We start from the raw sequence: 22,423 nt of genomic DNA, 5'->3' as shown, positions 1-22,423 counted from the left end.
GCATTCATCATTACACGTTCTTTTTCAAAAATTAGCAAAATAAGTCAAGATTGAAACCATAGATTATAAAAGCTATTTTGTCCACATGAGTTGACATGGTATGTTTTTTCTTCTTCAAACGGCTGCCCAGCTATTACATGTTTTTTTAATGAATTATCACAACGGATTCCCTTTTCTTGTATGTAGAACTGATGTCTGTGTGCTTAAGAGAGACCTACGGTAAATCTTTGTAAACGTACACAGAAATGATTAGGTCTTCCTAGTCTAACGTATCTGGAATGAACACTCCATCCTCAAAGACGCTCCTAGAATGTATTAAAACAGGGGGAAAATGTAATACAAGTGGAATTCTGGTTCGCAATTTATACGCAAATACTCCTGTGGCTTGATTCAACCTTGAATAACATCATAATTCAACAGAAATCAATCATTTCAATAATTTATTGTTTGGGCAAAATCAGTATCATGCGTAAACAATTGTATGTTTAGTTCTTATTCAGTCATTTGAATACGCAGAATGGTACACAGTGTACTGCCCATTTATCTATGGGATCCTAAGGCGTACTGTATGAGCAACACAGACCGGTTCTGGAAAGCGCCTTCCAGCACCAAGACTGCCATGTTGCCACAAAAATTCTGTATGCCTGGTGTCTAAATATAGACACGAAAAAGCTAGGGTCCTGGTTGGTTTGGTAGCTCCAATTCAAGATATTGACAATATCCAGCACGTCATACCTCAAGCAAAGACTGCGGAATTCGGGTTTTGAGGTAATGCATAGAGATTGCCTGCAGCAGATGCGGATGTCCTTATAAATCTGTCCTCCCACACTAACACCATAATACACTTGAATTGAAAATACCTGAAATCTGCCAAGTACCATTTTGTTGTTCCATTACAAAAGTTCGCATATATTTATGGCAAATTGTGATTGCTGTCCAAAGCCTTTTCCTCATTTTATCTGCGGACTTGTTGTCAACTGCAGCCTAAAAGTAAAATTGAGCTTGAAAGTATACGTTTTGAGGATCAAGCCCCGTCCTCATTTCATCTGCGGACATGTTGTCCACTGCACCCTAAAAGTTATATTGAACTTGATAGTAAACGTCTTGAATATCAATAGCTAATATATGGCGGGGGCATAAAAATACCATGAGATTGATGCATTTCACCTGATCTCTTGTATTTTCAGCAGAAAGCTGTGCAGCCTTAGCCTCATTTCTACTCGGTCGGTCTTCCATCCTGGCATTTCGTGAACTATTTCCAGCATATGGATTCAGAAGAGAACTATTGAGAGAGAGAGAGTTAATAATAATACCCACTTCCGATCTAGGAGGTCCTCAGTGGTAGAAGGGTGAACATCATAAAATCAATGACCAATGCACCTAGGATGAACACTCAATTGACACACTTTCTGTAGCATGTCTTAAAATGATATAGGGTTAGTGCAATTGGTGAAACCCTTTCTTTTGCAGGGGCCGTCACGGTGGCTCAGTCGGTAAAGCGCTCGCTCTCTGATCGGAAGGTCGTGTGTTCGAATCATGGCCGCGACTGACCCAAGTCGATAAAAAGTAGATTGCAACTGTTCCTTCGCCAAGCGCTCGGCACTTTGAAGGGAAAATTGCGGGTCCTTCGGATGAGACCTTAAAAACGAAGGCCCCGTGTCACGATAAGCGTTGGCACAATAAAGATCCCTCACTGCTCAATGGCCCTGAGTGCCGAGTAAAGGTCTAAATTTGAAGCCCTTCACCGGTATATGGTAACGTCTCTATATGAGTGGAAAAAAATCTCGAATTGGACGTTAAACATCATACAATCAATCAATCAATCTTTCGCACGGACAGCCCCTGCATTTGCCTCAGACTTCACATTGACAGCATTTCTGCGAAAAATACAACGACAGTGAGGAATCTTTTACGTCATCCTAAGGACCGGTCTCCACGTCCCGCAGTGGATTCGAACCTGCAACATAAAGGTCAACTGCTTACATCGCGACTCCAGAGCAAACGCCCTAACCACTTCGCCGCGCTGGCGACAATAATCCATGATTATAAAACCATATGTATAGGAAAATATGAGGATACTTGCATAATACCCGTTTGAATAAATGGGTCCGCTTAAGATTTGTTTGTACTTCTACTTTCACCTAAAATAATGACAACTCCTTGCCAATGTTATTAGGGCGCTTGTTTTATTGGTCAAACGCTTAACAGACTTTGATAGTTTTATTCTTTATTTAATTTTTATTTATTGCGTGCATGCCATGTCAAATCGTTTCTAAAGACGGTTTTTAACTTAATTATTAACCAATCTAAAACAATTCCAATATTTAATGTGGCCCTGGAACATTGTCATTGGTTTACAATTTTTCAATTTCAGTTTAATTAAATAAAAAATGAAACAATGACGAAGAAAAGCAAATTTAGCTGTTAAATTGTAAATACATAGTAGAACGTCTTGCTTTGCGACTCGCAACTCATTAAAAGTATACATGTTATTAAAATCATCATTTAAAATTCTTCACTAGAAAATTAATATTTTGGATGTTAGCGATTCAAAGTTTGAATTTTTCAATATACATTTTTGATCACCCATTCTCTGACGGCACAGGTGTCAATCCTGGTCAAGCGAAGTACTTATTGTGAAAAACGGCTCATTTTTTGCGTCTATTAAACCTGAAATTAGAAATTAAATAGAAATTAAATAAGTGATAATTAAGTATTTGACAGCTAGCAAGGTATAATTTATGGCATTTGGATGCGTTAGCACGATCAAGAACCCTCACTGCTCAATGGCCTTGAGTGCCAAGTAAAGGACTAAATTTGAAGCCCTTTACCAGTATATGGTGACGTCTCTGAGTGAAAAATTCTCCATGGGACGTAAAACAACATTCAATCAGTCAAACACAGTTGACCGAGATTAAGAAAAAAATTAAAAAGACAATTCTTTAAGGTCAGCGATATTCAAATAGTTATTAGAAGTGTTGTAGAGGAGTCATTTAATAACTATCAAGAAAAGATCGAGATGAAAATGAACAAGAAAGTAACAAAACTTGGGGAAGAGAGTGAGAAATTACATCAAGAAAACGAAGATTTGCTGAAAGAAATTAGAATCAAGACGAAGCTTGAAACTTTAAATGACTTGCACAACAGAAAAGAAGAAAACGAACAGATAACAAAGTCAGCAGTTTCAAAGGAAATTATAATTACTAATATTCAAGGAAGAATAATATCAAATTCTAGGTCTTTCAGAAAAGCAAGGGGAGGAACTCCTACAAGTTGTCAATGAAGTAGGTTTTGTTTGTTTGTTTACTGTTTAACCTTCCCCTCGAGAATTTTTCACTCATATGGAGACGCCACCGGTGGAGATCCGTAAATTTTGACCTATATTCGGCACTTCAGGGTCATTGAGCAGTGAGGGATCTTTTTCGTGCCAGCACCTACTTCGACTCGAGACCTCGGTTTATATCATGCGAAGAACCGGACTCCGCGTCCCACAGTGGGATTCGAACCCGCGACGTAAAGATCAACTCCTTACTCCGCGACTTTTAGAGCAAACGTTCTAACCACTGCGCCACGCGGGCGAATTAAGTAGGTGAAAAAGATTGTAAAAAGTGACATTTTGGAGATGCAACTTGTTTTAAACAAGTTAAAAAGCAGTGATCGAGCAAAAAATAAAGGTGACGAAGAAACGATCTGACATTAAGATCTAATTAATTAAATTTAGAGAATGATGTCAGGACAATATAGCAGATGATGTGGCACAAGATAATGCAGCGCTTACATCAAGACTAATATCCGCTGCCTGGTACTTCAACGGATCCATTTATGGACAATGTGGGAGTCAGAGAATTAAATTTGATATTTTCGATGACATCGATAAAAATAAATACGGAAAAGTTGGAATGACCCGTGTTTGGCTTTTTATTTAGTCGGACGCATGCATGAAATAAATTCGTGAAATTCTTGTCATGTTAACTTGACCGTTCACGGTAGCTCAGTCGGTAGAGCGCTCGCTCCGTAATCGGGAGGTCGTGAGTTCGAATCTCGGCCGCGACAGAACCAAGTCGATAAAATGGGTAGCAACTGTTCCTTCGCCATGCGCTCGGCACTTTGAAGTGAAAGTTGCGGGTCTTTCGGATGAGACCTTAAAAACCGAGGCCCCGTGTCACGGCAGGCGTTGGCACGATAAAGATCCCTCACTGCTCAATGGCCCTGAGAGCCGAGTAAAGGTCAAAATTTGAAGCCCTTCACCGGTATATGGTGACGTCTCTATATGAGTGAAAAATTCTCGAATGGGACGTAAAACAACATACAATCAATCAATCAATCAATCATGTTAACTTAACAACAAGTTGCTGTCCTTTAAAAAAGGACTGCAATACGTGGACCTTATGCATGTGTTTCTAATCGAAATCCGAAGAAAATTTTTAGATTTATTGAATATACATGTACACATTATCTAGAAGTAATTAGATTTCATTTTTTTATCTTGAAATTTTCATCGTTATTTAAGTCTATTTTGCTCAGTAGAGTTGCAATAATAAAAATATACAATGGACTTAATATGAAATGTTGATCCAGGTATCTATCACAATTGAAATGAACCACAGAATTAAAAGAGGCTTTGGCGTGCAGGTATCGTAATAGTTGAATTTTAAGTCCATTGGCCGATCCAGAGGGGGTGGGGTGGGGGTCCGGGGGTTGGAATCTCCTTTTGATTTTGCTCAGAGAGAGAGGGAGAGAATGTTTTTGTAAGACCATCTTTAAGATAATGTTTGTTTGCCCTCTCCAGACTCAGGGTAAAAATAATGGGTCGGTAGGTAGGTAAGAATTTTTTTCTCAGAAAATTTCAACGTAATTGTTGACGGGATAAGAGAATTCAAGAATAAAAAGAAAAAAATATCGTTTTCCGGAAGTTAGAAAAAGATATGAGTCGGGCCATTTTCAGCCCGTCGGTCGGGAGAGGGCAAACAAACATTATTTTTTAGAAGATGTCAGAATATATATATTTTTACCTCTAATATTTTCAATAAAATGAGTACTTAATTCAATCTCTGCCTTTCTGCTCGGTAGATATAGTTTCGCGTATTTGCTTTCCTCCGTGTACTTTCACAACCCCGGCCCATAAATAACATGTCACTTTGATATCATCGGAAGAAACCGAAAACTTGTGGATCCGCCCCTATACTCGAGCCTTAGATGGGCTTAAGTTATCTAAAACGATGATAGGTCATCGATTTAAAAACACAAAAATATGTTATTTTTGTAAATAACCAAAAGTCTCTGTCGAGACTAGCTCTACTGGTTTGTACTTGTAACAAAGGAAGAGAAAAGTAGCACTTGGACTTGAAACTTTGCAGTAAATAAATAATAATCCTTGTTTTACTCTCTTTTTGTGGCAAGATGAATTGAAATCAGACTAAAACTGTAGAAGGAGTAGCCTTTTAAAAGAATATTAGAGAAATTCTGATTTTAGTTACTATGGCAACATCATTCATCAAAATAAAAAAAAAAACAAAGACAATTATGTATCTCAGTGTAGTCTACTTGCATGCCACGTTATATTAAATGAAATATATGGAAATAACGAACAATATTCAAGCTCAAAAGTCCATTAAACATTACAAAATAGGTGCAGAGCAAACAGGGACTTCCAAAACATCAGAAGTGGGATCAGGTGCCATGGAGAAGTGAGCATCCCCTGCCGACCGATCACACCCGCCCTGTGCTCCTTGTCATGATCGGGAAATAACGGAAAAATCCGTCGACAATTTAGTATGTAAATAATGGCCTAACAATTAGTATGAAAAACGTCAGTCAGCATTTGACTCAATGATAAATGGTATTTGCTGACAAGGTCATTGTATCGACCATAGAACTTGCGAAATGATGACTTTAAACGAGACTGCTGATATTCTTGTTTCATCAACTTGTTTGTCAAGAATTTACCTCGTTTTAGAAATTGTACATACGTAGAGCATGCTCTTGCGTATCGAATCAACTGAGAGATATAAACCCCGTATGCAGGTATTGAAGGTATATTGCTGCATAAGTAAGGGAAGCTGACGATTGAAAAGTTAAAGTCATCACGTTTTTCATAAAGCTCGGTTGTTAGATTACCATTAACGTCTTTTTCAAGTAAAATAACCAAATATGAAACAGGTGTGTCAGACACTGTAGTATTTTTGTCTCAAGCTCACCGGGATATATCGTATCGACATAAGAATGGAAATAACCATTGTTAATTGACAATACGTCGTCGATAAATCTAAATGTCGAGTTGAAGGCCACAGCAAGTGTTTTCTTCTTATCACGTATAAGATTTTGGACAAATTCTACTTCATATGAATACAAAAAAGATCGGCTAATAACGGAGCACAATTGGTACTCATGGGAATTCCAATAGATTGTTGGAAGACCTGGTCACCAAAAACCACATACATATTGTCAATCAGAAACTCAAGCATCTTTTTAATGTCAACTTCAGAGTACTTGTCTGTACAATCAGAATGTTTTTTAACAAAATGATTTTGCAAATGATCAATGACAATGACAAGGTATTGAAAAAGCAGCTGTCAAGATCGGACCACACTGTAGGCGAAGTGATGTTTTGAAAGTATATGAAAGAAATTTCAATTTTTTTTGTAACCATGGCAACACTTCACCAAAATCAAAAAATGGATACTCATAATTATGTATCTCAGTGTAATCTACTTGTGTGCCAAGTTATATTGAAATCAGACCAAAACTGTAGGAGGAGTAGCGTTTTGAAAATATTTCACAGAAATTTCTATTTTTAGTAACCACGGCAACACCGTTCACCGAAATCAAAAACCGATACACAGAATTATGCATCTTAGTGTAGTCTACTTGTGTGCCAAGTTATATTCAAACCAGACCAAAACTAGGAGGAGTAGCATTTTGAAAAATTGTTTACAGACGGATGGACGACGGACACCTTGCTATCGAATTAGCTCTTCTGGTCATAGGCACTCCCCAGCTTAATTGTTAAATATAAGTACTATACTATAAACATAACAAGGCATGAAACTAGCCTTCATGTTGGATTACGCTTTGGGGCACTTTCTGACTAATAGCGAGAATTTCTCGCCCAAGTCGGACTTTTCTCAGACATCGGAAGCCGTCATTTATTGAAATCAAATCAAATCAAGTTGAATCTTGCAGTGCGTTCGTCGCATTCACGCCTTTTCTAACATTTCTCTGCAAACCAGGTCTCCTCGGCCGGAACTTAGAGGTGTATGGGGATATAGATGATTCGATCGTCGTTTACCTTCAAAGTGCATCTCATGGAAATATAACGTTTTTTTTTTTTCATAACGAACGAATGTACTGTGAAATAAATATAATTTGACATCAATAGGACCTTGCAAGATTTTATATACATTTTCAGGTTCATAAAAAGTTTTTTTTTTTCAGTGTGTGTGTGTGTTGGGGGGGGGGGGCGGCAACCGAACAACAATTTGACAAGAAAAAATATTATTGAAGGAGGACAATCGAAGTTAGGTTTGTTTTCTATTGCATAGTATTAGTATATTCATGTATTGGCAAAATTATAGGGGCGAAAGGAGGGGGCACGTTTAAGGAGATGAGTCTTCAATACAGAGGTGGATTCGACCGGGGGGGGGGGGGTAAAATGTATAGTAAATAAATATAATAAAAGAAATCGGATATTTGCAGAAGTAAGTTCTGCACGAAAATTGTGAGATGTATTGGAAGAAAAGGAATTGTACAAAGGGAAAAGTCTTGGCTTTTTTTTATTTATTTTTATTTATTTATTTATTTATTTTTTTTTTTTGAAAATTCGATGATGAGACACCAAAACAGAATAATACAATTTAGAAGACGACAATTTGATTCTAAAGGGGGGGGGGGGAGGGGGGCTGGCATTTTTTTCGAGTCAACATGTTTATTTTGGTGTCATTAAAGGACAGATTATTTATTTCCAAGATGATTAGGGACAGTTTTTTTTTTATTTCTATTACACCAAAAAAAAAGTGGGTAGGAAAAAATATAAAGAAAAAATGAGAAAATTAGAGTATGTGCGGGGGGTGGGTGGGTGGGGTTACCATCACTCAAATGATTTATTTTCTTCCTAGTGGAAAATAGATTTTTTTCAACATTATCAAGGACAGATTTTTTTCTCTCCCAAATCTGCTAGCACCTATCGGAATCAAATAGTTGTCCCCTCAGAATCACGAATTGGATCCTTTACTGTAGTTGTCATGTGCAAATTCACACTTTATAATCTTACACATGAAGAAATTGATAGTTTAGCACTTTGTGTATATGTTTGTGTTTATATATGGTTGTCACAGTGAAATCAGCGCGGGCGGGACTCAGGAACTTCATTGTAATGACATATACATAGTAAACTAGTCTTTTAAATAAAGGGATTTCAAAAGGGGGGGGGGGTCAAAAAGATTAAGTGGCAATAGAAACTCATAGTACTTGTAGTTAAAATTAGTATTAAAGCATAAGTTTTATCAAGACTTTCTTTTATATTGAATATTTTCCCCCTTTTCTATTTTCTTAAAAATTTGAAAGGGGGTGAGTGACCCCCTCCCCCGATAAATATGCCAGTCTTCAAGACTGCATATATATATATATATATATATATATATATATATATATATATATATATATATATATATATATATACAAACCATTGGCACTGCCGACTTATAGAATAACCGGTTGACATATTTTTATAAGTTCAAGTATCTGCTAGACTTCTTTTTATCAATACAAGTAATAAAAATGCAAAGAAAAATCGTTTGTCTTATTGTTATACACATACTTATATTTCACAATACTGTTTTGTTCATTTTTGAAAATCCAATGTTAGTTTTTCGTGAAATATCGTTCTCGTACTTTGAAGGTAAACGACGATCGAATTATCTATATCCCCATAAACCTTTAAGTTCCGGCCGAGGAGAACTGGTTTGCAAAGAAATGTTAGAAAACGCGTGAATGCTACGAACGTACTGCAAGATTCAACCTGATTTGAATGACAGCTTCCGATGTCTGGAAAAGTCCGACATGGGTGAGAAATTCTCGCTATTAGTCAGAAAGTGCCCCTAAGCGGAATCCAACATGGAGGCTAGTTTCATGCCTTGTTATGTTTATAGTAAAGTAGACAAATATTTTTAAACAATTAAGCTGGGGAGTGCCTATTTCCTGGTCTCTGACCAGTAGAGCTAAAAACATTTTTAGAAAAAAAATGTTTATCTTGAAAATGTCTTTATATTCAAAGATATTAAGTGTTAAATGTCGGATTATATTCTGTGACGAAGGAATAATGTGTGATGCTCCGCAGCCGCAACATTTTCTATACGAAGATTTCGCGCTTTCGTTTGCGTAGGAATCTCAGGTAAGTTTTACGACCGTTTGTTTGTTTGTTGTTTAACGTCCCTCTCGAGAATTCAATGCATCCATGGACGAGTTCATTGGTTACTCTGAAAGGTGAGACAGGTTAACCTTTCTTTAACAATTTCTACAATGATCTGCTTACTCTGAGTGAACTAGTACTTTCATAGCAAAAATATTTAATTCTATCCCCGATAGGCCTATAGATTTTGACATTAAAAAAATTGGGCTTTTTTCGATAACCAATTACGGCTGGGACTTGACATCTGTTTTGGATTTTTACGGAAGATGATAGATGGTACACGTGTAGCACAGACCCGTAGTACGCGGGATTTTTTTTCCGGATGTTTCTCCCCCTCCTCTACATGGTAAAACGTTGCTTCACTATATTTGGATTGCTGTATATCAGATTATTTTGCGATGTCTGAGATTGGGCCCTTACGAACCTGGATGCACAAAATTAATGCCGGTGAAGACTATTATCTTCGTTGAATTAAGTTTTTAATTCAAGCTGTTAAGCGCTCTAAGTTCTTTTCACGTTTTTAAATTCTTCAACCATAAAATGTTTAGTTTGTTTATAGGGATATATGTATAAAAGCGTAAATTCGGATCATGGATACGATTATGAATAAATGAATAAGATGTGCAGATTAGCCATTGATTGGCGTATTCTGATTCGAACAGGGCGAATTGTTCTTTTCAAGTTATTAAGCTCTCCAAGTTCTTCCTACTTTTTAAAATGTTTGTACCATAAAATGTTTAGTTTGTTAATGCCGGTGAAGACTGTACTATGTCTGGTGAATTAAGTTTTTAATTCAAGCTGTTAAGCTATCTAAGTTCTTTCTACTTTTTAAAAATGCTTCTACCATATAATGTTTATTTTGCTTATAGGGATACATGTACAAAGAGTAAATTCGGATCTTGGATACGCTAATAAATAAATACGATGTGCAGATTTTGAGCGAGGTTTCCCAATGATTGGTGTATTCTAATTCGAACAGGGCGAATTATTCTTTAGGAAAGTTGTCTTGTTCTAAGGACAAACTCTCTAGCATTCTCGCGCATTGGTAGTCTGAAGTAAGCCCATGGCATCCGGTTTAACCTCACTTATATATTTTCTGCGTGGACCTCAAGGTCCACGCAATAAACAAGTATTCCTTTAAAAGGAATGATCGGCAAGGATCAGAACCTCCCCCCCCCCCCCCCGCGTTCTACAGGTCTAAAAATCAACTTGGCATAGACAAAATCTTGCAATTCCTTTCCTCTCTGACAGGTACTACATGTATAAATTGAGTTAAGTCGTTCTGAAAATATGGCGCGTAATACGTGCAATGAAAATATTTTTTATGCCGGTCCGCCGAATCTACGGTGCACACTTCGCGTAATAATTCTCCCGATCATTTTACACAAACTATGCCTAACAGACCGCTGAGAAACGTGGTTAACATACCTGGTTACATGTATGATTCTCGTAGAACTTTTGATGAAATCCCTGATGACTCTTGATTTCTCCTATATTCAAGTTTCTCCTTCTATTGAAGGTGTTAATCATCAAGAAATATTTAATGGGATTTTAAATGATGAATCAATTTAGTTTACAATTGATAACCGTGTTAGCAATAATGACTGGGATATCCCAGTTAAATGCAAATGAAAAAACTGGTCCAAAAGCAAACGAAGCACTGGGAAAAGCTGTAAATGCAGCGATCTCAATTAAAACTAGCAAAGAAAGTATGGTCGAGTTGGAGAAAAAAAATGACAGATCAGATAATTGTAAACTATTGAAATTTCCCCCGTGTCATTAAGGATTTTTGGGATGCAATGAATAAGCAAGCCCATTCAGATGATCTCACTTTACAAGTAATTCAAAAATTTTAGCAACGGGTAGAATACCTTTAGTACAGATAGCAGGTATGTGTGTAAATTAAAAAAAACTTTACACCCGAACTTGTAAAAAGATGTTGACAGATTCTATAAATATGTTTGGCAATGCTTTTTACAACCTTTCCATGAAAAGAAGAAATGAAATTAAAAATGTTTTAAATTTCCTATATCGAAACATTGCTTCCTCTGAGATTCCAGATTTTTTTGTTTGGAGACAATTATGTTTCTAAACTTAAAGAAATTGGAGACATTACAAAGTAACCAATCGGACTGAAATTAAATTATGATATAAATTATAAAGTTAAACAAAAACCTGCATGTCAAGACAGGGGTATCAACCTATCACAAACCAGTACAGAGGTAGAAACCGCCAGTATGCATACCCTTCCCAGAGAGGCAGAGGTCAAAGGGGCCAATACAGAGGCACAATGAAGAAACCATACAGTTACAACAAGTAAAGTTGAGAAAGCTTAATAAACCTTACTGGCAAAAATCTACCTACGATAAATGGATTTTAAACACAATTGATCCAGGATAAAAATTGAATTTTTTCAGCAACCCTTTCAAAAAGACATTCCAAAGCAAATTCAACTTAATGCAGTAGAATCTGAATTGGTATCACAAGAAATAAAACAATTGATTGATAAAGGTGCAATTGATTGATTGATTGTATGTTGTTTAAAGCCCCTCTCGAGAATTTTTCACTCATATGGAGACGCCACCACTTGCCGGTGGAGAGCTGCAAATTTTGTCCTATATTCGGCACTTACGCCATTGAGCAGTGAGGGATCTTTTACGTGCCAGCACCTACTGCGACACGGAACCTCGGTTTATACGGTCTCATCCGAAGGACCGGTCTCCACGTCCCACAGTGGGATTCGAACCCGCGACATAAGGATCAACTCCCTACTTCGGGACTCTAGAGCAGACGCTCTAACCACTGCGCCACGCGGGCGACCAGGTGCAGTTGAAGTAGTATAAGATATTTCGTATGCCTTTATTTCAAATATTTTCTTGTAACAAAAAAGATGGTAATCTAAGACCAATCATAAATATAAAACATTTAAATGAATTTGTTGCGATATTATCATTTTAACAAGAAAATTTATCATTTGCTTTAGAACAGATTCAGAAAGATAATTATTTTACTTCGGTTGATTTAAAGGATGTTTATCTTAGTGTCAGTGTTCACCCAGATTACAAGACATTTCTTTTTTTTTTTTTTTGGAATGGAAAAAATTCAGATTTGCAGTTTTACCTTTTGGGTTAACATCATGTCAAAGAATATTTACAAAGATATTGAAACCTGGTTATGCATTCTTTAGGGGAAATTGTATAAGATGTTATTATTACATTGATAATTCCCTAATCATGAATGGACATTTTTCTATATGTCAAGAAAACAAATAAAGTTACCTCGGAATTAAACAGTTTTGGCTTTAAAATCAATGATAATAAAAAAAAAATCTGTAACCATCCCTTCGCAAAGAAGTGTTTTCTTTGGGGTTATTTTAGATTCAGTTGATTTTAAAGTCTATTTGACAGATGAAAAATAGAGATTTTAATCCAAAGCCAAATTATTCTGTCCAATCCAAGAATTCAGATAAGACAATTGGCCTCATTGAAAGGTTTATTGGTCCATACGTGTAATGCAGTTTTTCAAGGTCCTCTGCATCACAGGACTTAAGAAGGAGATAAAGATCAAAATCTGAAATAAACAACGGTGATTATAATTCATTTATGATTTGTTCTGCTGAGAGTATCAATGAAATAAAACGGTGGTGTAAAAATTTACAAACACTAATTGGAAAAGATATCAGATCTAGACCAATTGATTTATGAGTGGAGACTGATGCATCCTTGCTAGGTTGGGGTACTAAATTTCAAAACAAAATGACAGGAGGTAGATGGACATATTCAGAATTATCATACCTTATAAATGTTTTAGAATTGATGGCTGTGTATTTTGCTTTTAAATCATTTTTAAAGAGTACAATTCAAAACATTTGTTTTAAAACTGACAATACAACCGTGGTTTATTACATTAATGCAATAGCTAGAATGCATTCAAAACAGCTCCATGATCTTTCAGTCAAAATTTGGAACTGGTGCATAAAACGTGTTATCATTATTTTGGCCCAGTTTTAGCCTGGGTGTGAGAATATATATGCTGATGCACTTTATAGGGAATTTGCTGATTCTACGGAATGAATGTTAAAACATATTTTCTTGAGAATTTGCAAACAACTTTTTAATTCAGACATAGATCTATTTGCTTCACGTATTAATAAACAATTGGGAAAGTTTGTTTCCTGGAATTTTGGATCCTGATGCATATCACACTGATGCTTTCACTTTATCTTGCTCAAACGTACGTCTATATGTTTTTCCACCTTTTGATTAAATTAATCGGTAGAATAATCAATACAAGATGCCCATGGGCCACATCGCTCACCTGAGCACACTAGCTAGGGAGAAGCAGAAATCGGTTCAGTATTGAAAAGTTCTAATAAGAGGGGGGGGGGGGGACTTAAATTTACACTACCTCAGGATGATTCTATATCAATATTGGCTTTGCTGTTCTTAAACAGAAGAATTTTAAAAGATTTTTTCCCCATGTTTTCCTATTAAAAACTCTGATTGCTCATTTTAGCTCCACCCTACCCACCGTAAATTTGAATCTACACTACCGGAGGATGCTTCTATAATAATATGACTAATCATGACTTTGCTGTTCTTGAGCAAAAAGATTTTTTGAAGATGATTGCTATATATTCTTATGCAAAAACTTGGACCCTCTGTTGGGCCCCCAACCCCGGGGGGGGGGGGGGTCATTATTTAAACAAACTTGATTCTACAATACCTAAGGTTGCTTCTGTATAAATATGACTAATAATGAGTTAGTTGTTCTTCAGAAAAAGATTTCAAAGATATTTCCTATGTAATGGTATGATCAGCTCTACTATATAGGTTTTCCTTTACTCTGTCTGAGTTAAGGATTGGAATGATTATTAAGACGCTCTGTTTGAGGGTTTATCACACAGTACTTAAATTTCTCTCATCTAGAGATGGGGACTGAGGAAGGTGCTACTTGCACCGTGTTTCTCCCCTAGAATCCCATTGATAGATAAGAATCAGTTGTCTCAATCTTCTTCAGATTTACTACACCCAGAGCTTAACATCGATTCCCTAGGATACTTGCCACTGGTGTTTATAACTTTTATTTTGCTCTTACCCTTAAGGTTTTCCATCCTCTATCCATAACATAATACTCTGATATATTAATTTTAAGCATTTTACAGTAGAAAATGATTTACCAAGAGAAAGTTTTAAAGATGTAATTAACTAAGCAGTACGTACTTAAAGGTCAACTGAAAAGGTTTTCAAAGTCTGTTTAAACTACTTATTTAGGAAGTTGATACCTAAAAAAGATTTTTTTTTTTTACCCGTTGAAACACAGGTAAAAATTTCTCATATCCGAAGCTCAAGTAAAACGGTCCGATATGAGATATCTGCCCTTTAGTGGAACATGGCGTCGCCCATAATGTACGAGTCTAACGAAAGTGACACGGACGAAAGTATACCTGAAATAGACTTAACCCTTAAACTGACTGTGCAGCCGTATCAATAAGAGCCAGTTAAAAGACAAGAAACAACAAGACAGCCGTTTGACGATGAAAGTGACTCGGGGGAGTCGGCACAAGGCAGCGTCCATAGTGATGATGAAATCTCTGAACAACTGCCGTCAGACATGCACTGGTATACAGTCATACATGTATTTTAAGTATTAACTTAAAGTATATGAAATGATCAGCATAAAAAAAAGTTTAAGAACCTTGAATTTAGAGGTAGATTTTAAGTATGCTGATTCTAGGATTAGTACTTCCATGTTCATATTGGTATACTGGTCCTACACGTAAACACGATAGGACAGCTTTTGCTGGACGAGAATAAATTAAAAAAAATAGGGCTTCAAAGCCTATGGAGATATAAAATATAGTATGAATTTAAAGAAATTTAATTGTTGTATGGACAGTGTAAATTGGACTACATTTACTACTAAGTATTTTTCATGAATTAACATTTATATAGTTATATTCATGAAAAGTATACTTTATTTACATGAATGCTAAAAATTGCAAATATGGGCGGTAACATTTTTTATTTTGGGAAGCAGGTGTTCCTGTAAAAATTGCATTACTATGCCAACTGCAAGAGAATGCAAATGTTGCCGTTTTTACGCTGCTATTGAGTCAAGGTTGGAAGAGAGAGGAGAGACCTGCGTCACAGAACATGAGGGTTTTGCAGCAAACTGTCTCAACAGATGGGTTTTAGAGACATCCTTTTATGAATATCTAAAACATGGACCACTGGAAGAAAATGAATTAGTACACAAGTAGGTTTTTTTGTACATGTAAAATTGTAAAATGTAATCTTGATAATACAAATAAAGAAGTACTATACATGCATGTAAATACCTCTGGTCATTCTGATTGAAAGGAATATTTAATACTGTCTGAACTTATGGAGCACTCAAAAACAGATATACTTTACAATTCTAGAAAGTATTTTAAATGTCATCTTTTTAATGATCATGATTTTATGTCAAAGGATTTGGAATAAAATTAAGCAATTGTTTACTTGTAAGCATGAATGTTTGTGTGTGGATTGGGAGGGGGGGGGGGGGTTGTACCCGGTACTGCAACTGTAAAGACATGCATTATAGATTATACCTTTCAAATAATAGCTTATTTAAAACAAAACAAAATTACTGAATCTAACTGCAAGTGTCGTTAGTTCTGATTATTTTTAAAAAGTTTGTCTGTTCTTAGTGTTTACAGGCATCTGGCATATCGACGATTTGTGCGATGGATATGGCAATGTTTGGGGAAAAACAACAGGAAGATGTTGCCATCATGTGTAGTAACAAAGATTAGAACTGCATTTCCATCTCAGCAATACTGTGGGTTTAGGTGTCGAACAGGAATGTCCTAGGTACACATATTTGGGGGAAAAAAAACAATGGACTCTTTTTAAAGGATTCCAATATAAACAAGCAACTTCATTATCCCTGTATTCATGACACAAAAGACATAATTTTATTTTTACAAGCTTAGAATATTATTGATGTTTACAAGCTTAGAAAGTTATTGACATTTGAGCACAATTCATTTTGTTTGTTCATGATTGTATGGTAAACTAACATTTTTTATTAAACCGACAGATATGGCGCTCCACAAGTTCTGACTTTGGGACATGTTGGTACGAGGATGCAATTGGAGCAGGACAGTTCACCATGGCAGCCTCACGACTCTTTCTGGACTCACTGTACGAACCAAACTCCAGTCTCACTTTGATCACTTCTTGTATCAAAACCATTGCATAATCTTTAAACAAACAGAGAAATAAATTTTAAAGAAATGTATGTTAATACAATGTATGAATAAAATTAAGACACACTATTACATACTAAATGTATTAAGTTATAGGAAAAGTTTTAGAATTTTTACTTACTGTATGTTTGCTTTACTTTGACTTCCTTTGGAATGCCAGCTCCATTTCTGCCTTTTGGATATGACACAGAATAAATTAGCTCTCCACTTTTGTTTACAGCTTGATCCCGGCTGGAGTTTTCATTGAAGTGCAGGGCTGCAATGTAAAGTCTGGAAAAAAGAAGAACAGTGGATTTCATGAATTATGATTAAAATCTTTTCTAAAAAATTCTGAGCATTTGAGTTTTGAATAAAAGAAAAAAAAAATACTTACCTGGCCTTCATTGTAGCATAAAAGAAATGCAAAGATTTGGGTGCAAAATGACACACTACAATGTGGTAGGCTTCAGGTGCTGAAGTTTGCTCTGCAGGGGAGAGTTTCTTAATGTCTTGTACCAGCAGTCTGCCCTTAACAACTTTTTCCATCTCCTGGAAAGCTAGACTACCTGAAATAAGGATACTTTTTTTGTAGTTTAGATCAATATTGCTTCATAACAAAGTACAGACTTTCATATATTTATGTATTGTAGAATATATATGTCACATAATTACACTGTATATCTGCAAAGTACAGACTCAAAATTTTTTTTTTTACAAGCCCATGCTTACATAGTTACCTTTCTTAATCCAATCTCTGTCCTCCAGGTCACCATGTAAGCACTTGGGGAATCGCTTCCCATGACCCTCATGAACATCAGTGATGTGGTTGAGGATAGACAGCCATTTCTCAGACACCAATTCACCATCTCCTTCACTAGATGCCGCACTCCAGTATAGGTGGTTTGAAACTGACCGGGCCCAATCACCCACTTGCTTGTACTTCTTCTTCTTCCCAATAGCCTCCAACTTTTTAAACACCCCTACAAAACACAAATACATGTAATTTTTAAATGATAAGTATATATAGCTATTCAGGTAAATAACTTTAATTAGGAATACCTAATGCATTAATGAATTGTATAAAACTGTAAAGTGAGTTTACCTTTGGCCATATGCCACACATCAAACCAATGGTTGATCTCATTTCTTTCTTTTTTCATGTAAGCTTTAATCTGGGGATGTCTGTCAGTAACAAGGTCACTAATAACTACTCCCTCCTCTTCCACTCTCTTAAGGCACCTCGTCAAACCCTCCATTTCCATCCAATATGAACTTTTGACTTCATTGCTCTTAAAAAGTTAAGCATATAATGTTTTGAGAACTCATTTTAAACATGGCATGCTATTCAGTGCTGAATGTTGATGTCAACATTTCCACTTTTGGGCAAGTAATATATGCATGCAAGTGCAGTAAGGTAAAAAATAACAATAAAAGGTATTGCACTCTTCTTACCTGAACTAGTTGAACATCAAGTATCTGTCTCAGCTCCAGATCCATCAAACAAAATGATCCATATTTAGCTGTGTGTCCTGGTGAACAACATCTAGCATCTCCCCCAACAACAACAGCTACATTTTGTTGTCTTATTACATATTACAAATATTGCATCTTGATGTGCTTTCCAAACCCTTTCAACAGCTGGTACAAGATAATGCTGTTGGATGTTGTGATAGGTTCTCTCTGAGAAACGGATATATTAGCATGTTGAAACATGGTCAAACTTTGATTTATGCTACTGCCACTAATCAAAATTGCTGCTGACAAGACCAAGTTTCCAGTAGGAATTGATCCAGTGAAGGGTTGTGATCCCCATGTGAAAGTCTCCCCACAGACATATACCCTGGACACAAACAACAGAGTTCCAACTGTGGTTTTCTTAATGTCACACTTCTGTCCACAAATTGAACAAATCTGGAGAAGCTGGTCTAAACATTCTTCAAATACAATAAATTTTCTGCTACAGTGACTTGGAGGAACATGATGATGATCTATGTTGTTTTCATCAAGATCAGGTGGAATCCATTCTGAAGCTGCAGAATCTGTGCTGGCCAGTGACTCGAAGCTCTCGTCAAGTTCCTCAGGTGCATCCAATGAAAACATTGTTTCTGTTTGGGTACCAGTCGATATTGTACTGGGCCGAATCTCTGTCTGTATAGAGACATGTCTGCGTTTCTAAAAGTCATGAAGTAAAATTAAAATGAGACATATGAAAATAATTTAATTAAAATATTTTCTCTATAATAAATTGATAAATTCAAAATGTTCGGTTTCAATCAATAGCAAATCAATACAAATGAAACAAAACTTACCACCAACCCATAATTAGTCTGTGTAGACATTTCAAAAGTCATTGTGTGTGCTCCACTTTGACAGCTTGGTTCTGTGTTTAGAGTCTCTGGGCTGTCCTGAAACTGGTTCAGAGGAGGAAGAATAATCTCTGTATCTTCATTAAGGTTCTGAGCCTGATTAAGATTACAAATATTATTAAAAGTTTACCATATTGTGATTAACTTTTCAGTACAGGTAACGTTATATAGGCCTATATATTTTTAAATTTAATTTGTTTATTTACCAAGGCCCCATAGGGCAAAAGGAAAGTTCATTGTAAACACCTGTATATTATCATTATATATATAATTCATGCAGGTATTGTAATGAAATTCGTCATTTAAAGTACAATGTATGTGGACAATTGTACTCTCTACACCACAACTAATAATTGGAACAAATATAGATGCATCAAAATTTCGTAAATCCATTTCAAAACTAAAAAAAAATACTGCGAGTGCACGTCTTTTCTCCAGAACTTTCTATGTCCGACCTTGTTTTGGTACATAGGAAACATCTACATCTGTTGTTTTCCTTTTATGGCCTTTAATGGCTTTAGTATCCAATGGAGTATAGTCAAACATGCTAGGTATGGCATCTTTTTTTAACTGGAGTCGACTATACCCCATGCATCGCGCTCTGGAAGGCTCAATTATAAAACAGTCTGGGGTAAAATGCCGCTCGCAAAGCTTTGAATGTTTGGATGGCCAATAATTAATGGTTTTTAGCTTTCTTACCCGAATCTGGCATAATTTGGGATCCTCGGGGAAGGCAAACATAGACACACCCTGTCCGTATCGGACACAGCACCATATTTTATTTCATGATCCCCTATCGTCTGAAACATGACGTTTCAGCGTCTGTAGTTTCAATATGGCGGGTTCGTGTCAAGGGGCATAACTCGCACAAAATTTTAGGTCAGATTTCAGGTGTGACAACTTTTACCGTAAATATTTCGGAAATACATTAAGATATAACCGAATAACTAATATAGTTTAAATTCTATGGTTTACTTGAAGATAATAAGGGGTTAATTAAATGAAAGTGAAAAATCTTTTCAGTTGACCTTTAACAAAGATTGCATTGAGTCTTTTGAGCAATTAAACAAATCAAATAATATTATATAAATAGTGCACGTTTTTGAGGGTAACAGTTGAAATTGACACCCCAAGGAAAACCATTGTCAACCGACGCGTCAGCGGAGGTTGACAATGGTTTTCCGAGGGGTGTCAATTTCAACTGTTACCCTCAAAAACGTGCACTATTTATTTTATTATACTGAATGTCTTATTGATTTCGGATGTCATAAAAAAAATTCGGAGATCGTCGTTAAGTTCACGCTTAGAAAGCTTTCAAACTCCCCGCTTCTATTTTTCTCAATAAGAAAGCTTCGGAAAAGATTTACCAACCTCTCTATTGTTTGTTTGCTACTCAAAAAGTCCTTTATCATCTGAAGTTTGCACTCGCAAGGATGTTTCGTCTGTCGTTTGTTGTTTTCAAGTAAGCTACATCGGACGCAAGCTTTTATTGACGTCGTTTATTCGGCTTCTTTCAAACGCACAACCGACGTTTTGAGAATTCTACGGTGAACCGTACGCGCATGATTTGAACGCATGTGATATTTTCGTAATGTTACCCGTTGTCAAGTGTGTTGCTAACGCTGAGGGTAACATTACGGATTGTTAAATGCGTCTAAACCAATCAGATTTTAGTATTTAACATGAAAGTATAATAACAATAAATACTGTAGTGGAAAAATGCACTATTAAGACACATTAGAAATAGAATGACAATTGAAAACGATTTTTTTTTTACCAGAGAAGTTTCTTAAAATAGAATTTTTATGCCCCCGGATCGAAAGATCCCGGGGGTATATTGTTTTTGTCCTGTCTGTCTGTTTGTCTGTCTGTCTGTTGTCAATTTTAACCTTGCCCATAACTTTTTATTGGTTGGAGCCATGACTTTCATATTTCACATGTGTATTTCTTGTGACAAGACCTTTCTTTGGGTATCATCATATTTGACCTTGACCTTGGAGTTTGACCCACTTTTGCAAAATGTTATGAGACTTTAACCTTGGCCATAACTTCTGAACAGTCGGTGCTTTGGGTTTCAAACCTCACATGTGTATTCTTTGTGACAAGGCCTTCCTTAGGATACCAACAACTTTGACCTTGACCTTGGAGTTTGACCTACTTTTGAAAAATTTTAACCTTGGCCATAACTTTTGAACAGTTAGTGCTTGGGCTTTCATACTTCACATATGTAATCATTGTGACAAGACCTTCCTTTGGATATCAACCACTTTGACTTTGACATAGGAGTTTGACCTACTTTCGAAAAACTTTAACCTTGGCCATAACTTTTGAATGGTTGGTGCTAGGCCTTTCATACTTTACATATGTAATCCTTGTGACAAGACCTTCCTTTGGATACCAACAACTTTGACCTTGACCTTCATGTTTTACTCACTTTTAAAAAACTTTAACCTTCGCCATAACTTTTGAACAGTTGCAGCTAGGGCTTTCAAATTAAAGATTTTTTATCTTTTGGCCTGGATTTTGACTTGCATTTGAGAAACTTTAACCTTCGCCATAAGCTGCCATACGGGGGCATCAGTGTTTCACAAACACATCTTGTTATTTGTTATTATTTAATGAATACCTTGACTTCTTTATTGCCGATTCATCATCCAACTTCTACATCTACCTTATGAATGCCTGATTTTCCCAAAGCTTTGCCTTATATACCCTGAGGCTAGTATATTCCAAGGGTTGACAGGTCATTCCACTATTTGAAGTCTTCAATGCGTTTTACTCAAATGCCCCTTAACCAGTACACCTATCTATGCCTATGTAAACCTTGACCCACTGTTGTGGCCCCGCCAACTATTGAAATAACGACCACTGTTGAAATAATTATTTCAATAGTAGTTGAGAATGCATTTCAAAACCAAACACTGGTTGTAACCATTATTGAAATAGTCGCCCGCGGGGCGCAGTGGTTAGAGCGTTTGCTCTAGAGTCGCGGAGTAAGGAATCCCACTGTTGGACATGGAGACCGGTCCTTCGGATGAGACCGTATAAACCGAGGTCCCGTGTCGCAGTAGGTGCTGGCAAAAAAATCCCTTTCTGCTGAATGGTCGTAAGTGGCGAGTACAAGTCAAAATTTGCAGCTCTCCACCAGCAAGTGGTGGCGTCTCCACATGAGTGAAAAATTTCAAACTTGAAGATTTATGCACTGTAGAAAGGAATACGCACATTGTGCACTTTATGTATTGTACATTACATTGAATTCGCACATAAATCCAGAATTGGTTAGTAACCACAAAAAGCACACATTTTCCTTAGGCCTTTTCAAAATTTTTAATCTCATAAAACATATCGAGGGGTAATTAAAGCTGCATGTAATGTATCAATGTTGTAAATTTTAAGCCAGTATAAATCTGTGGGCAA

General features: G+C 36.3%; 1 protein-coding gene and 3 pseudogenes across 1 annotated transcript; 2 read left to right on the top strand and 2 right to left on the bottom strand.

Annotated features, from left to right (window-relative positions):
* Positions 1-496: 496 nt before the first annotated feature.
* On the bottom strand, positions 497-1,418 carry LOC133192334 (uncharacterized; annotated as a pseudogene).
* Positions 1,419-10,731: 9,313 nt separating this feature from the next.
* Positions 10,732-11,726, top strand: LOC133192333 (uncharacterized; annotated as a pseudogene).
* A 3,065-nt stretch (positions 11,727-14,791) lies between these two features.
* Positions 14,792-16,205, top strand: LOC133192332 (uncharacterized; annotated as a pseudogene).
* A 228-nt stretch (positions 16,206-16,433) lies between these two features.
* On the bottom strand, positions 16,434-18,176 carry LOC133192551 (uncharacterized). The gene is made up of 6 exons (XM_061328545.1): positions 18,093-18,176; positions 17,743-17,929; positions 17,378-17,620; positions 17,035-17,206; positions 16,783-16,931; positions 16,434-16,655 (listed from the first exon to the last, which is right to left on the bottom strand). The coding sequence occupies exons 1-6, from the start codon at positions 18,135-18,137 to the stop codon at positions 16,468-16,470; spliced, it is 984 nt and encodes a 327-aa protein (XP_061184529.1). The 5' UTR covers positions 18,138-18,176; the 3' UTR covers positions 16,434-16,467.
* Positions 18,177-22,423: the final 4,247 nt, after the last annotated feature.

This window comes from Saccostrea echinata, unplaced genomic scaffold (assembly GCF_033153115.1).
Source record: "Saccostrea echinata isolate AGI-Se365-2 ecotype Australia unplaced genomic scaffold, CSIRO_AGI_Sech_v1 ptg000025l, whole genome shotgun sequence".
Taxonomy (NCBI): domain Eukaryota; kingdom Metazoa; phylum Mollusca; class Bivalvia; order Ostreida; family Ostreidae; genus Saccostrea; species Saccostrea echinata.
Note: the sequence above shows the minus strand (reverse complement) of the source record. Positions and strands in the feature narration are given on the sequence as shown.

Coding starts and splice junctions, on each gene's coding strand:
- LOC133192551 (XM_061328545.1), bottom strand. CDS start 18,137: ATGGATCTGGAGCTGAGACAGATACTTGATGTTCAACTAGTTCAG. Junction 17,930..18,092: donor TTGATGTTCAACTAGTTCAG/GTAAGAAGAGTG, acceptor TAACTTTTTAAG/AGCAATGAAGTCAAAAGTTC. Junction 17,621..17,742: donor TGTGTGGCATATGGCCAAAG/GTAAACTCACTT, acceptor TGTGTTTTGTAG/GGGTGTTTAAAAAGTTGGAG.